Source organism: Tauraco erythrolophus, chromosome 2, assembly GCF_009769465.1.
Source record: "Tauraco erythrolophus isolate bTauEry1 chromosome 2, bTauEry1.pri, whole genome shotgun sequence".
NCBI classification, from domain to species: domain Eukaryota; kingdom Metazoa; phylum Chordata; class Aves; order Musophagiformes; family Musophagidae; genus Tauraco; species Tauraco erythrolophus.
In genome coordinates, this window is record NC_141466.1 from 72,798,208 (window position 1) to 72,812,586 (window position 14,379).

General features: G+C 42.1%; 1 protein-coding gene across 1 annotated transcript in view; it reads left to right on the forward strand.

Annotated features, from left to right (window-relative positions):
* The window catches only part of DTNB (dystrobrevin beta), a 198,504-nt gene that overhangs the window by 23,066 nt on the left and 161,059 nt on the right, over positions 1-14,379 (forward strand). Inside the window, exon 6 of the mRNA XM_086625810.1 lies at positions 6,154-6,259. Coding sequence (XP_086481936.1) covers positions 6,154-6,259 — 106 coding nt within the window. The remainder of the gene's footprint in view (positions 1-6,153; positions 6,260-14,379) is intronic.

The following is a 14,379-nucleotide window of genomic DNA, read 5'->3' on the forward strand; positions in this document are numbered from 1 at the left end:
TGGTGTAGCTAGCTAGGCTTTGGCAGTTGACTGACATTTCTAAGATACTTGATGCAGATCTCGCCACGGCAGCCACATGAGGCACAGTAGTGGCCCCTTTGCACGTTGCTTGCCTGCAGCGGCTCTGAACGCTCTTTCATGTTGGCTCCCATGAACAAGAAGGCTAATTCTTTGTATTGATTCACTTTCAGAAATTCCTTTGCTCTAATTTTATTCAGCAAAACAAAATCCCTAGTGTAAGGACAGGTTTGTTGAGAGCGGTAATGTTTTTTTAATTAATCCAAATATACACTGTACTCCAAGATGATTCTTTCAGTTATTTGAAAACATTGAAACAAACGGGCCCTGGGAAGTAGGAGAATAATCTGTCTTAGATTTAATTTCATTTTCTTATGCCTCCCAGGTTTGAGAATAAGCTTTCCAGAGGTATTTCTGTGATGTTCTCTTGTTACAGCCTATCCTATTGCTCAAATTCTCTCCAGATGGCATTGGTAAAGCTGTGGGGTTTCAGACTTTGGCATTTACATGACGGACATAGAAGCTACATCTGTACTAGTTCACTAAACAGTGCCAGGAGCTGTTCTGTAGTCCTAAGGCCAACTGAAATGGTCTAACCGCTTCCGTGCTATTAAACTTTATTACTCCCTCAAGCAGGGTGGTTACATGGAAACTGTTTGTTAAAAATGATTCCTAACTGTTACTAACACCTGATCTGGATGCCGGAATCATTTGGGAGAGTGAGTGGTTAAACCAAGCACAGGTTTAATAACATGAAAGCATGCACGATTGAATTTTAGTTCCCTGGTGTTACTTAAACTACCAAGAGACAAAGCCTTCCTGGCCAGCTGTGGTTCCTGGATGTTCCTGGAGGTCCTAGTTCTGGGATATACTTCCGTGAGGTGCAAGAGACTGATAATGTACTGCTGTCTGAGTGGTGAAAGGACAGACAGGCAAAGAAGTGTCAGTGGTTGCCTGTGCTCCACAACTGTTTCATTTCTTGGGTCAGAGATGAAATAAGTCAAACTTATTGCCCACAGAAAATGGAGTTTATTGGGATGCTTTTGGCAAGAGCTGCATTCTTTCTGAGGGCTTCCAGGTGTATAAAGAGCTTCCAGTAATAATTTAGTATTCTAGGTCAAGTGGGGGCTTCCACAGATGTAAGATACCATGTCATACTTTCTTAAGATTTTTGTCCACTTGGCTACAGTCCCTCTATTTGTCATAGAGATGTATCACCGCGACATTCCCTGGCCCGGTCAGAATCTCTCTGTGTTTGTGGCCCAGCCTGGCCTGTCACTGTAGTCTTGAGTCCACTTAAACTGCTTTGTAAATGAGAAATAAATTAGTGTTTTTACTGAGCTGAGAAGTTTGCTTCAGAGACTTGGGAGCCAGGAGCTAGGCTTCTGTACAGTCACACAGTGCGTTATTCTGTTGGAACTCAGCAGCACAGGCTGTACAGGCAGCCCTGGGGAGGTGTTGATTTGTCCATACCTTGCTCATGTGGAAGCTTTGCTATAGCATCGGCTGACTTGGGCCTCGTGGATGGTATGGCTGATAATGGAACTGACTGCTTCGGAGCGTCAGAAGGATAGTCAGGGTGTGCAGTCTTGTTAAAGCGAGTAATAGGGATATATTTGTTAAGAACAGGATGGTCTTGTGTATGAAGGATGGTGTAAGCATCCTCTGATAGAGTTGCAGTTTAAGCACAAGATGTGAGACAGCTAGAGACACAGGTGGGGTCTAATACACAGCTGCTTGAATCAGTATATCTTGTTCTGATTCCTGTAGAGTTAAAAATCACATATCTTTGTGTTGGCTCTGAGGATGTGGGTTTTTTGCCAGTATTTTGTGGGGAAATATAGGCATTAACATTGTGTCGGAACAAGCGTGTTGGCAGTATAACAATAAAACTGGCTGGGTTTTTGCTGTTAAAGCAAGCCTATGGTATTCTTCTGCATATAAGAATAGCATTGATATAACCTGCCACTGCACCCACCTGCAGGAAGGTCTGAGACTACAGGGCTATTGAGACAAGTAGGTATGCGAACAGCAATTGGTCAAAACAATAATTAAAACAACGTAGAGAGTAAGCCGGTGATTACAGAAAGCATCTATGCAGAAATGCATTTGTTCTGGGGAGCATTTGACCCTCAGGACTGGTTGTGCCTTCACGTTTACTAATTTTCAGTTTATATTCTTAGAGTTTGGAACCCGCTGGCAGATTATTTGATTGGTTTTGCATCACAAATGGTGACTGAGAGATGTTTTTGTGGTTGCTCCATAGTTGGGTTCTGAACCCAGTAGGAAATGTTAGATCAGCTACAAGGAGAGGCTTTATCTGTGCTCCTTCTCCAACACATTCATTATTTCCAAGAGAAGGAGACTGCTATTTGCTTTCCTGTCAGCTCTACCATCAGTGGGGATGCCTGTGCCCATCCAGACAAGATTTAGTACTGATAAGGCTGTGTGATTCTTTTTGGTCAATTGGTTGCTAAATATCCTACCTGTATGGATGGGAAAACCCGAAGCCTGTGTCCCTGCTGCCCTCTTGTGAAGTACGTGGAAGTTGCATCACTCCATGCACAGGCTTTGACAGCTCATAAGGTGCTCACTGCTTAAAAGGAACCATTTTTTTTTTCTTTTGAGGAGCATCCTTATCTATAGCAGAAAGAAGCTCTCCTGCTGGGTTTAGATTCTTCTGCCACTGCGTGTTTCACATATCACTGTCTAATCGGAGAGTCATAGAATTGTTTAGGTTGGAAGGGACCTTTTGAAGATCGTCTAGTCCAACCCTGTTGCCCTAAGTAAGGACATCTTTCACTAGATCAGGCTGCTCAAAGTCCTATTAAACCTGACCTTGAACACTTCCAGGGATGGGGCATCCACAACTTCTGTGGGCAACCTGTTCCAGTGTCTTAGCACCCTTACCATAACAAAATTTCTTCCTTATGTCCAGTCTAAACCTACCCTGGTTTAAAACCATTGCCCCTTGTCCTGTCACTTACAGGGCCTGGTAAAAAACCTTCCTCTGTCTTATAAGCCCCCTTTACATATTGAAAGGCCATAATATAATCTCCCCAGAACCACTTTTTCTCCAAGCTGAACAACCCAAACTTTCTCCATAGGACAGGTCCATCCCTCTGACTGTTGTCCCTGCTCCAACAAGTCCCTGTCATTCCTGTGCTGAGGACCCCAGAGCTGAACGCAGCACTGCAGGTGGGATCTTGCCAGAGTGGAGCAGAGGGGCAGAAACCCCTTCCTTGACCTGCTGCCCACGATGCTGCAGCCCAGGATATGGTTGGCTTTCCTGGGCTGTGAGCACGCTTTGCTGGCTCACGTCCAATTTTTTTTGTCCACCAGTACTCCCAAGTCCTTCTCTGCAGGGCTGCTCTCAATTCCTTCATCCCCAGCCTGTATTGATAGTGGAGGTTGCCCTGACCCAGGAGCAGGACCTTACAATTGACTTTGTTGAACTTCATGAGGTTCACATTGGCCCACGCCTCAAGCCTGTCAAAGTCCCTCTGGATGGCATCCTTTCCTTCCAGCAAGTCAACTGCACCACTCAGCTTGGTGTCATCTGCAAACTTGCTGAGGGCGCACTGGATCCCACTGTCCATGTCATTGATGAAGATACTAAATAGTGTTTGTCCCAGTACAAACCCTTGGAGACACCACTCATTACTGGTTTCCACTTGGACACTGAACCATGGACTGTAACTCTTTGGATGTGCCCATTCAGTCAATTCCTTATCCATCTAACAATCTATCCATCAAACTCGTATCTCTCCAGTTTAGCGGCCAGAATGTTGTGATGGACTGTATAAAAGGCCTTACAGAAGTCCAGGCACATGATGTCCATAGCTTTTCTCTTGCCTAGTGATGCAGTCACATCATAGAAGGCCACTACATTAGTCAGGCATGAGTTGCACTTCACTAAGCCATGCTGGCTGTCTCCAGTCACCTCCCTGACTTCCATATGTTTCAACATGTTTTCCAGGAGGATCTGCTCCATGATCTTAACAGGCTTGGGAGTGAGGCTGACTGGTAGTTCCCAGGGTCCTCCTTTTTACACTTTCTAAAAATGAGTGTGGTTGCTAATGGGTCCTGAGTCTTGTCTCCAGAAAACTTGTCTGTCTGAGCAGTATTTGTTAATTGGAGTACCCTTCATACTCTTGTGTGAAACAGTATGAGAGATGAGAGCCGAGTCAAAATCGGGAACTGTGGAGGCACGTTGATGAAGCTGTACAATATGGATATGAGTAAGCAACTAGGAAATCATGGTAAGGTTTGAAACGTACAATCTGCACATCGGTCACAGACGGTGCTGCCATTGAGCATCATTAGCACAGTGGTTCCTGGTGACGCGAACAGCCCCATCTGCTCTCAGACATCCCATTCCACAATCAGTTAATTCCAAGTTAAAACCTGTAGCTCTCCTTCTATCCGAAGGCTTCGTTCAGCATGTTTAGAGTGCTTCATGGCCTTACCAGGATGTGCATTTGTTAAAAGATGTTGGATTTCTTCACCCCCAAAGAGAGGAGGAGGCTGGTTGACTGTGTGTTGTTATTAATAGCCCGAGGGATGACTCGGCATTGCGGAGGAGGGAAGGCTGGAATTGCCAGGCAGGATCCAGGCGCTCGTTCTTTTCCAGGTAGTGTGTCTGATGTCATATCTGGCAAAGGAAATTCTTGGACTCTCTTGTAGCAGCAGTTAAATATTCAGGAAGAGCTTGTCATTTACTAAGCAGAGACTGGAACAAGGACACCTTAAAAACGTTGGAAGAAGTAAGATTAAGTATTTCATAGAATTTTCCTTAATGGTAACTGGGACAGATAATTATAATTCCGTATTATCTCTCCTGGGTAGTTAGCTGCAGAGGTATTGGATGTGTATATTTGTGTATATTTGCACTTCACTAAGCCATGCTGGCTGTCTCCAGTCACCTCCCTGACTTCCATATGTTTCAACATGTTTTCCAGGAGGATCTGCTCCATGATCTTAACAGGCTTGGGAGTGAGGCTGACTGGTAGTTCCCAGGGTCCTCCTTTTTACACTTTCTAAAAATGAGTGTGGTTGCTAATGGGTATATTTGCCACTAATCACGAAAATATTGATGCTTTAAATATAAACCTTCTCTTTAATTAAAAAAAAACCCAAACAACAAAAACCCAAACAACCCACAACAACAACAACAAAAAAAAAACAAACAAAACCCACTTTAATTTTGGTACGATAGCTGCAAGTGAAAGCTACAGTTAGTTTCACAGCTCCTGGAAAACCAGACTGGCTTTTCCTCCGGCTCTGCTTACCCTCCCTGTTGTGGATTCTTCTTGGAGTAGCGCTGCCATATGCTAAGGTGAGAGGGAAGTGCCATCGACCAGCTGCTCTTCTGCCCGGAGGAGTTCTGAAGCGTCTAGCTTATTGTGTGCAAAAGCCAATATATTCTTTCTTTGTATCCATAACATTCTTAGCTGTTTTTCTTACCAGTTATCTCCATCTGTTTGTATTTGCAGCAGAAATTTTCTCTTGCTCACTTGAATTTGAAACCTTAGAACGTATTACTCTTAACATGCCTGACTTCCTTCTCCTAATGGTTCCATTTCAATGTCACTTTTATTCACAGTATTTTAAAATCTTAGCCTCATCTTCTCCTTGCCTCCTTTTTTCTAATTTTGCCTTTAAAAAAAAAATCATTTACCCTGTGGATGGTGTGTGAGTATTAGCTGTAATTACTCTTCTATGTGTGTCTACTTTTTTTAGTGCTGTCTGTATGTTTGAAATACTGTTTTCTACATTGTTGAATAACCTCCACTCACATTTGTTGTATTCCTCTTCAAAATAAGAATCTTTAACTGCAACTCAGGAACTAATCCTGACTGATTAGTCTTCTATTTCTTGGAGTTTTCTGTTTATCTGTTTATCATTTATTTTTGTATGATTATATGGTGTCTATACTAATACCTTCTTTGTGGTGTTACTGTTTGCTTAATATAGATTGAAAAGCCCTGAGCAAAGTTGTCATGTCTTTATAGCATATGAAATATTCCTGGTAGACAGAAGTTGAGTCATAGAGAGATTTTTAAGGCTGAAGTAGTTTTTGGTATATAAAAATATTTTTCTTATAATTAAGTTATGTTTCTCTTTTCTTTGCAGAAAAAGATCATGCTAAACATGTTTTTAGACACATTGATGGCTGATCCACCTCCTCAGTGCCTTGTGTGGCTGCCTCTCATGCACAGACTTGCTCATGTTGAAAATGGTAAATGGAATATTTTCTTGTTTGAAACATCTGGTCAGAGCAGGGTTTCTGGTCCACATATGTAAATATGCTGTCCTCTCTCACGTAACGAAGAACTTAAAGCCTTCATCGTTCCCACTGTCACGGTCTGAGTCCCGGAGCATTTAAGGCCAGTAGAGTGAAAACACTTCTGGGATGAAGACTTATTCTTTATGAAATCATCAGCAACAACGCAAAACAACTTAAGAGTTCCAGCATCGTTAGTAGTGTAAGATGAAAAAACAAGCAGCAGAAAAACGATACTCTCCAAATGTTCATGTTTATTCTGAAACTTTATAAAAAACTCCACTTGATGTATGCTTTAACATACGCGTTCAAGTGCTAACTCCCAAAGATTTTGGTACTGGTTCAAACGTCTGTCTTGAGTAGCATTTGAGCACATGAGTCACTCCATACTCACTATGGGAGGTAAATGCTGAGCTCCTCTCACTTCCAGACCTTTTCTTAGCCAAAATTTCCTGAGTTTCCTCCCTATGGAAAGTATTTAAGGAGCAATAAGGGATGGAAAACTGAAGATGAACAGTGAGAAAGAGTGATGAGAGAGTTATCTGGCTGAGAGGGCTTTATGGAGTTCAGGGAAGCAAAAAGGTTTCCTGCAGAAGGTTGTGCAGATGTTTTAAAACTATTTGTTGGTTTAGTGGCCAAAAAGGTGATGTGTTTAACTTATTGAACAGTTACATGCAGTATATATGTATGATGTTTTGTATGTGAATTCTAGAAAAAAAATCCAACTTTTATTTTTCTTCACTATAAACTAAACTTCAGCTTTTGTTTCCTTCCCCACAGAGTAAAATCATGTTATCATCCTTCAAAGCCCCTGCCCTACTAGCTGTTACCTCTTCTACTTAGTGCATTTATAGACATTTCAAGGTGTATGGACTTTTATTTTAAGACACTGGTAGATAAACTCAAGATTCTGGTTTTTGCCGAGCCGTTCACAGGCACAACTTGGCAGTCTGTCTCTAGTGAAGTTGTCATTATTTATATTCCAGTCTCTGTTTCTTGATGTTTATGCCTGTGACATGGTTAAGCAGTGCTGTGATTTCGATATGCTGCTTTTTGGCATGTTTCATTGTCTTCTCTTGATCCTCTTGAAAAGGGTATCTGGTTGTGAATTTAATCTGCATTTGTTCAGCAGTGAACAAGATTTGAGTTGCAATGCTCAGTGGGCCTTCTTTATTGCAACAGAAGAGAAGGTGAATTTCCCAATTGCTCTATATGTTTTCAGATGTTTCCTGTGGCTCTCATTACAAAAACTGATTTTTAAAAGAATTTTGAGTGGAGCAATTTCATGGAGACAAATCTGCAAAGTACTGCAGTGTCTTTCCCATCCTTATGTAACAGGTTGCATTAACAGAAGGGCAGCAGCGGCTTCTTGCTTTTCTGCCTCTTATCCTTGTGAACTTGTACTTCAAGAAAAGCACACAGAGTGGAAGAAATATGGTAAGGAAATAGGCAGTAAAAACACTTCTGTGAATTACAGGTCAGGATAGAATTGCAGAGAGCTTAGGTAAGGGTAAAATGTTACACATAGGAGTCTTGTTGCACATAGGTTTAGCATTCAGATAACTTGCTAGGATAACTTTCAATGTTTGTGGCATTAAAATTATGTTTCTAATCCTTATCAGCCCCTTCTGCAGCTCCCTCCCAAGATGCTTGCTGACTGATGTTACCATCGATAATTTGTGCCCGTGTTCTTGTCCTCTGTTACTGCAATTTTTTTTCCTCAGAAACTTTTATTCTGTTTGCAAGTGGTATTTTTGCTCCTGAGTCAGACAGCAGTTTCTCTGCTTAAAAGTGTTAATGAGAAATCGTTGCAGCTGACATCCAGAGGTATGTGGCAAGTCACAGCAGGCTTGGCAGGTGGGGGAGATCAAGTCTGGAGTATGTCCCTACAGAAAAGGAAGTTAAGGGAGGCTTGGTGCTGGGGGTCTGACTGTGGGAAGGTAAGAGTAGCAAATTTGAAGGATAGAGACAGTAGAAGGAATGAGCTTGGATTACTGAGACATGTGGTAGGAAAAGAAATGTTGAGGGAAGACACAGTTCCAGTTAGAGATGTGCCCACTTAGGAAAGAGCCAGAAGCTTTTATAGTTTAAAGTCTGGGACAGGACATTGTGCAAAAGTTCATTGTTGCTATGGAACTGGATTGAATATCTCCTATTAAATGGTCATTTTCGGTGTTTAAAAAGCAAAAGATGGAAGATGTGAAGCTTGTGCTCACAATGGTGGCTACTGCTGTGGATTCTGTGACTAAATTAACATAAAGTTACTTTGTGAGGGTTGTATATGTTTTAATATTGGCATATATTAAAGAACCACAAATTTTGTTGAAATGAATGCTTGTAGGAGGCTACAGGAATGCCTGTCTCCTTTCACTTGAAAACTTTTCCATAACATAGTCAAAAACATTAAAGAAACATAAATCAATGCTGTTTTAAAAACAAGATCATCTTTTACTTGAGTGTGGTGGTATGTTGTACTGGTGCCTTCAATCAGAGTTTTGTCACCCTTACAAGCCAGCCAGAACCAGTCCTCTGATTTGGAGGAGTTGGCCACACAGTTTCTCTAGTCTTCATCCATCAGTTGATGATGGGCTACTGCCCCAGGTACGTACTTCTTTGAGACGTTGCCTCCACTTCTAATCCTAACCTGTCGTTGAGTGCTGTGTGTAGGACTGCTCTGTTCCAGGACTGGCACGGTGGTAACTTCAGCACTGGATATGGTAGGAATTGGCATCTCCTGGAGCTGAAATCTGAGACATTATGTACCCAGACAAAATACTGGAGTTGTTTCGTAGTGCTCCACAATTATTAAAAGGGCTTAAGTTTCAGGTGTTGATTTAGGCCCTTAATGAATTTAGTACAGTCAGTTTTTAAATTTTAAGCTACAGCTGACACCTGTGCTTCAGCACAATGCCATTTCTTAGAGACAGGTTCTCACATCCAGTATCAACTAAAATCAACAGCAGTCACAGTCGGGAGAGTAACTCCAATCTCCACCCAGATGGAGCTGGCTCTACTAGGGTTGCTACCAAAGGTCTCTCTGGCTGATGAACCTCTGTTATGTTGGGATCTGATACTGGAACTTGTGAGTGCTGTGGAACTTTTCCACCTTAGCTAGTGGAAATTATAAGGGCAGGTCCTTCAGGTTCAGAGGCAAAACTTGGACAAAAGGGCAGCTCGTGATAAATAACCTCCCTGCTCAGGGTAAACTTCACTCTGTAGTGTTACATAGGTGTTTTGTTTGGTTTTTGTGTGTTGGTTTTTTTTTTTTTTTACTGCAGGTGCTTTACTAGAGATGCTGAGATCTTTGGAATAAATTTGCAAGGCTGTAAGTTGGGAATTCTGATGTGTATCATATGATTCTCCAAGTGCAGATTCACGAGAATGTGAGGTCTTAAAAATAATTTTGCCTATGTCTTTCCTCATGAGCTTCACGAAGTTCAACACTGGGAAGTACGAAGTCCAGCACCTGAGAAGAGATAACCCCATGCACCAGTGCACACTGGGGGCTGACCCGCTGGAAAGCAATTTGGCAGAGAAGGAGCTGGAGGTCCTGGTGGATACCAGGTTGAACGTCAGCCAGCAGTGCCATCTTGAAGCAAAAAAGGCCGACAGTGTCCTGGGCTGCTAGGAAAGCACAGTTAGCAGGTCGAGGGAGATGTTTATTGCCCTCTGTTCAGCACTGGTGAGACCAAATCCGGAATACTGTGTCCAGCGCTGGGCTCTCCAGTACGAGGGAGATGTGGACTTACTGGAGTGAGTCCGGCCAAGGGCCACAAAGATGGTGAAGGGACTGGAGCATGTGTGGTACGAGGACAGGCTCAGAGAGGTGGGACTACTTAGCTTCCAGAGGAGAGGGCTCAGGGGCACCTTAGCAGTGTGTGCAAGTAACTGATGGGAAGCAGTGAAGAAGATACAGCTACAGTCTCCTCAGTGGTACCCAGTGGCAGGACGAGAGGCAATGGGCACAGATGGAAATACAGGAAATTTTATTTGAACATAAGAATATTTTTTGTTGTTGTGTGAGAGTGGTCAAACTCTGCATCAGGTTGCCCAGGTTGCGGAGCTCCATCCTTGGAGATACTCAGAACCCAGCTGGATCATGGCCTGAGCTGCCTGCTCTGGATGCCCCTGCTTTGAGCAGATCTCCAGAGGTCCCTTCCAGCCTCAGCCGTTCAGTGATTTTGTGATTCTAGGTATGATTGCAATGAAACCCCCATTAAATCATTCCCTGAAGTTCTCCTCTTCCATCACTAGTTTATAAACAATATTTATCTGATAAAATGGGCTACATCCGTAAAGATCCATCCTTTGAGTTTGTGTCTTCGCTACTGCTATCTTGAACGTGTTTCCTTATAGTGTTTAGTAGTAGGCTTGTTCTGGAGTCAGTTGTTAATTCCACTGCAGGTTAGTTTTCTCTGGATTGCACTTTGTCCTACTGTAGTGCTTTTGTTCCGTCACCTTTCCTCCCAACCAGATGTTTATCTCCTCTGCAGCTTGTAAGTATTCTCATTAATTACTCTGACAATCACCGAGTTACCTCAGAGGCACGTGAACACCTCAGTTGACACCTATTAAAAAAGAAAAAAAAATAATCCTGCAATTTCCTTGGTTGTCTTCTCAACTCTGATACAAGTGAAAGGCAATTAAGCTCTGAACTGAGCTTGTTTTATTGGAGCAATAACATTTACAGGGAAAACACAACATATCTTCTTTCTCAAGGCATCAGATAAACCCCATGGATTGCCAGTATTGATCTGAACAAACAGGAGCGCGTGTTATTTTTGAGAGCCATCATCTCAATTTGCATGCTAATATGCAGCATAATAGCAGTATGTTCTGATCTGATTAGTTACCTTTTGTAGAAATAGGATCCTTTGTAAATGGAAGTGGGAGAAGTCTCCAGGCTATGTGGTTTTTCCTCTCCCTTTATAACAAAGGGGAAATACAGAAAAGACTCTCTAGCTTTTAAACTTGCCTGTGGCTGTTATCTTAAGCTTGTATTGACAATTGTAGAAATACTTTGCCAGCTCCTAGACTCTCTAGAGTAAGCATTGTATCTTGCCTGAAATACAACAATTTAAAAAAAAAACAAATATGGTCGGGAGAATGCAGTTTCTGTTTAGGAGTTTGCAATTAAAAAACGTTCCATAACATTTTTTTAACCATATTGCATTGTTTTTCAGTCAGGTATTATAACTGAAGTTTCAGCCACCTTCTGTGACAAATAAATCTTTAACCTTCCCAGAAGATCAAAATAATTTCTAAATGGGATTGAGAATTTCTGCCTTTCCTAAAATGACAAAATTTGTGTTTCGCAGCTGCTAAGCAGCCTTAGCTGGGGTAAATATCTTACTTTTCACAAGGAAAGGCAGAGCCTTGCAGTGGAATTAGTTTTCGACTTTCCTTTGAAAAAAGGGAAAAAGGAAAAAGAAAAAATAAAGAAGAAAAAGAGCTAAAAAACCCACAGAACTGCGGTGATGATGCCTTTTTTTTTTTTTTTTTTTTGACTTTTTCACATTTCTTGAAAGGAGGAAGGTGATTTCCCAGGAAGATAGGCCAGCCACTGGTGTTTTGACAGGGGTGTTGAAGTACACCTTTAAACGTCTCCGTAAGAATGTTGCTCCCCTCGCGGGAGGGCGCGCGGAGGCTGACCGAGCTCACGCTCGTTGTGGCGGAGCTCTCACACCCCTTGGTGCTCTGTGTCCCATCTCTACCCACTTTCCCTTTCTTCCCCTCCTTGCTCCCAGACGGGCAGGTCAGCGCCGAGCCGTATTTTCAGTGCCTGGACGGGTTGCATTGCCGTTTCTCTGCCTTTGCTGAAGCATAGGGGAAGCTGCCTTTCCCAAAGTAGAATTGCCTTCTTTTCTCATTTTTCTCTCTTTCTGTGCTTCCCCAGGTTTCCGTGAATTCTAGCTTCCAGTAAGAAATGTAATGTTGTAAATGTAAAATATAAGTGTTCAAGGCTAGGTTGGAGGAGGCTTTGAGCAACCTGGTGTAGTGGAAGGTGTCCCTGCCCATGGCAGGGGTGTTGGAACTAGATGATCTTGAAGCTCCCTTCCAACCCAAACTATTCTGTGATTCTATGATCATTTAAGTTTACAGACATACTCAGAATTATCCTGATGGTGGTAAAGGAGTTCCAGTGACAGAAACTCGTGTATTCAGTTCAGTCTGTCCTTTGCCGCTCTGAATGCATTGCTGACATCCTTCGAGAAACCAATGTCTTTTCTGTATTGTAATTTTGGCACAATGTTCTTAGGATTACTTAGAAGCTAGATTTTTTTTTCAGTTTTTGCTTTAGAGGATCTGGACGTTTTCCTGGAGGTCTGCATTGTCCTTGGGTTGTCAGTAGGTAAAAAAAAAAAAACAGAACAGCTTAATAGGAAAAATGTAGCATTAGAATTTGTACCAGCCATAAGTGATTTCCTGCACTGCCTGAATTGTACGTTGTCATTAAGGAAGACTCTTCTGAATGTGAACTCTTGCCCTCAAGGACAAGTAGTAAACTGTTTAGGTTTTCCAGATGATTGCCTTAAAGAAAGGAAAAGGAAGCTACAAACTGCTGTAGACGTCATTATAATTAGGAAGACCGATAACCCCACAAGAGGTACAGTGTCACTTGTACATACGAGTGATAACAAACATCTGGAAACACATTTCCAAAAGAAGCCTCTGCAAAGATATTTCAGCAGATGCTGCCCTGCTACGTTAACTCCTGACTGCGATAACTTGGGGAGCGTAAGTCAGTGATGCTGTGCAGCATTTTTACAGAGTACAGGAGGGTGTTAAGCTGCTGCTCAGCAGAATCTTTGTACAACTTAGGCTGAGTCTTGTGATACACTCGCGGTTTTCTATGCCCTGGAAAGCCATCATCTGACTTGGCACCTCAGAGTGTATCTCACTCATGGTATTCTGTGAGTTTTTAAGCCTATCATTTCTTTCCTGGGTTAAAATTCCACAGTGCACTTCAGTCTTTTCTGCTTCACTGGTTCCTAAGCTTTCCAGTGGAATTTATGTTATTTTAAAAGGTTCTTCTGCATAGGCTGATGTACAGCACATGCCAGATTGCTTCTGTTCTTCGTAACCTGCTGATGCCGTGGAAGTAGTCCATCAGATCCGTGTGGTCATTAGACCACAGGTTATGAAGCAGTGTCCGACTACGATGAGTGGAGCAGAACGTGTTTAGTCCCAGAGATTAGGTTTTATTTTAGAGGTTTGGCAGCAGACTGCAGGACCAGAGAGTGTTTGAGTGTATTCATAGCTGTTAATTTAGACCAAGCAGGTCAGGTTCCTGCTTTAGTCAATCGGAAGGTATAGATTCCTGCTCTAAACTGCCACCTAAGCAGCCCTCTGTTCATTGATTTTTAGATGAAGATGTTCATCTCCTGGAAGAGTTCTTTTTCCGCTCGTTCAAATAGTTTCCATGGAAAAATCTGAAAGTCAGACTTGAAACGTGGAGCTTGGCATGTGAATTATATACTAGACGTGATTTCTGTGGTAAAATCACATACAGCTTTAGAAGGAACGCAGTATTTGGAGTAATAGGCTTTTTGGGGTATGTATTGCTCAATTAAGCAGATGATTGCATTTTTATCTCATAGCTAACAGTATCGTTAGTATGTATTCTACATGGGAGTGGTAGAATTGGAAAGTTATGGATGTACACATTGATATTGCTGGCCTGTGTCCACTAGAACAAAGCAAAATCTTGTGGCAGTATGTCTTGTTTACAGATGGAGCTATTAGTACCACATGTAGAAGAATAGTATAATAAAAGTTGGTATTTATAGTCATGGCAAGTTCTTCAAAGCGTTTCTCCTCCAACATTAATTCTGTCTTGGCCAGAGTTTTGAACAGTGGGGTTTTTTCCAGGTTTTCCTTGAAAATGTTGTATTATTACATCTTCATCATGCTTTAGCTTCCTGCTTTTATTATCTCCTCTTTGATTTCTTTTCTTGTATTTTGCAGCTGTCATACTTTCATTTTTCTTTGCCTGCTAGGTTTTTTTAGTGTCTTTGGGAATTTCTCCTACACAATTTAATAAAGGCTCTGTTCTTTTCCCCTACTTAGTTCTA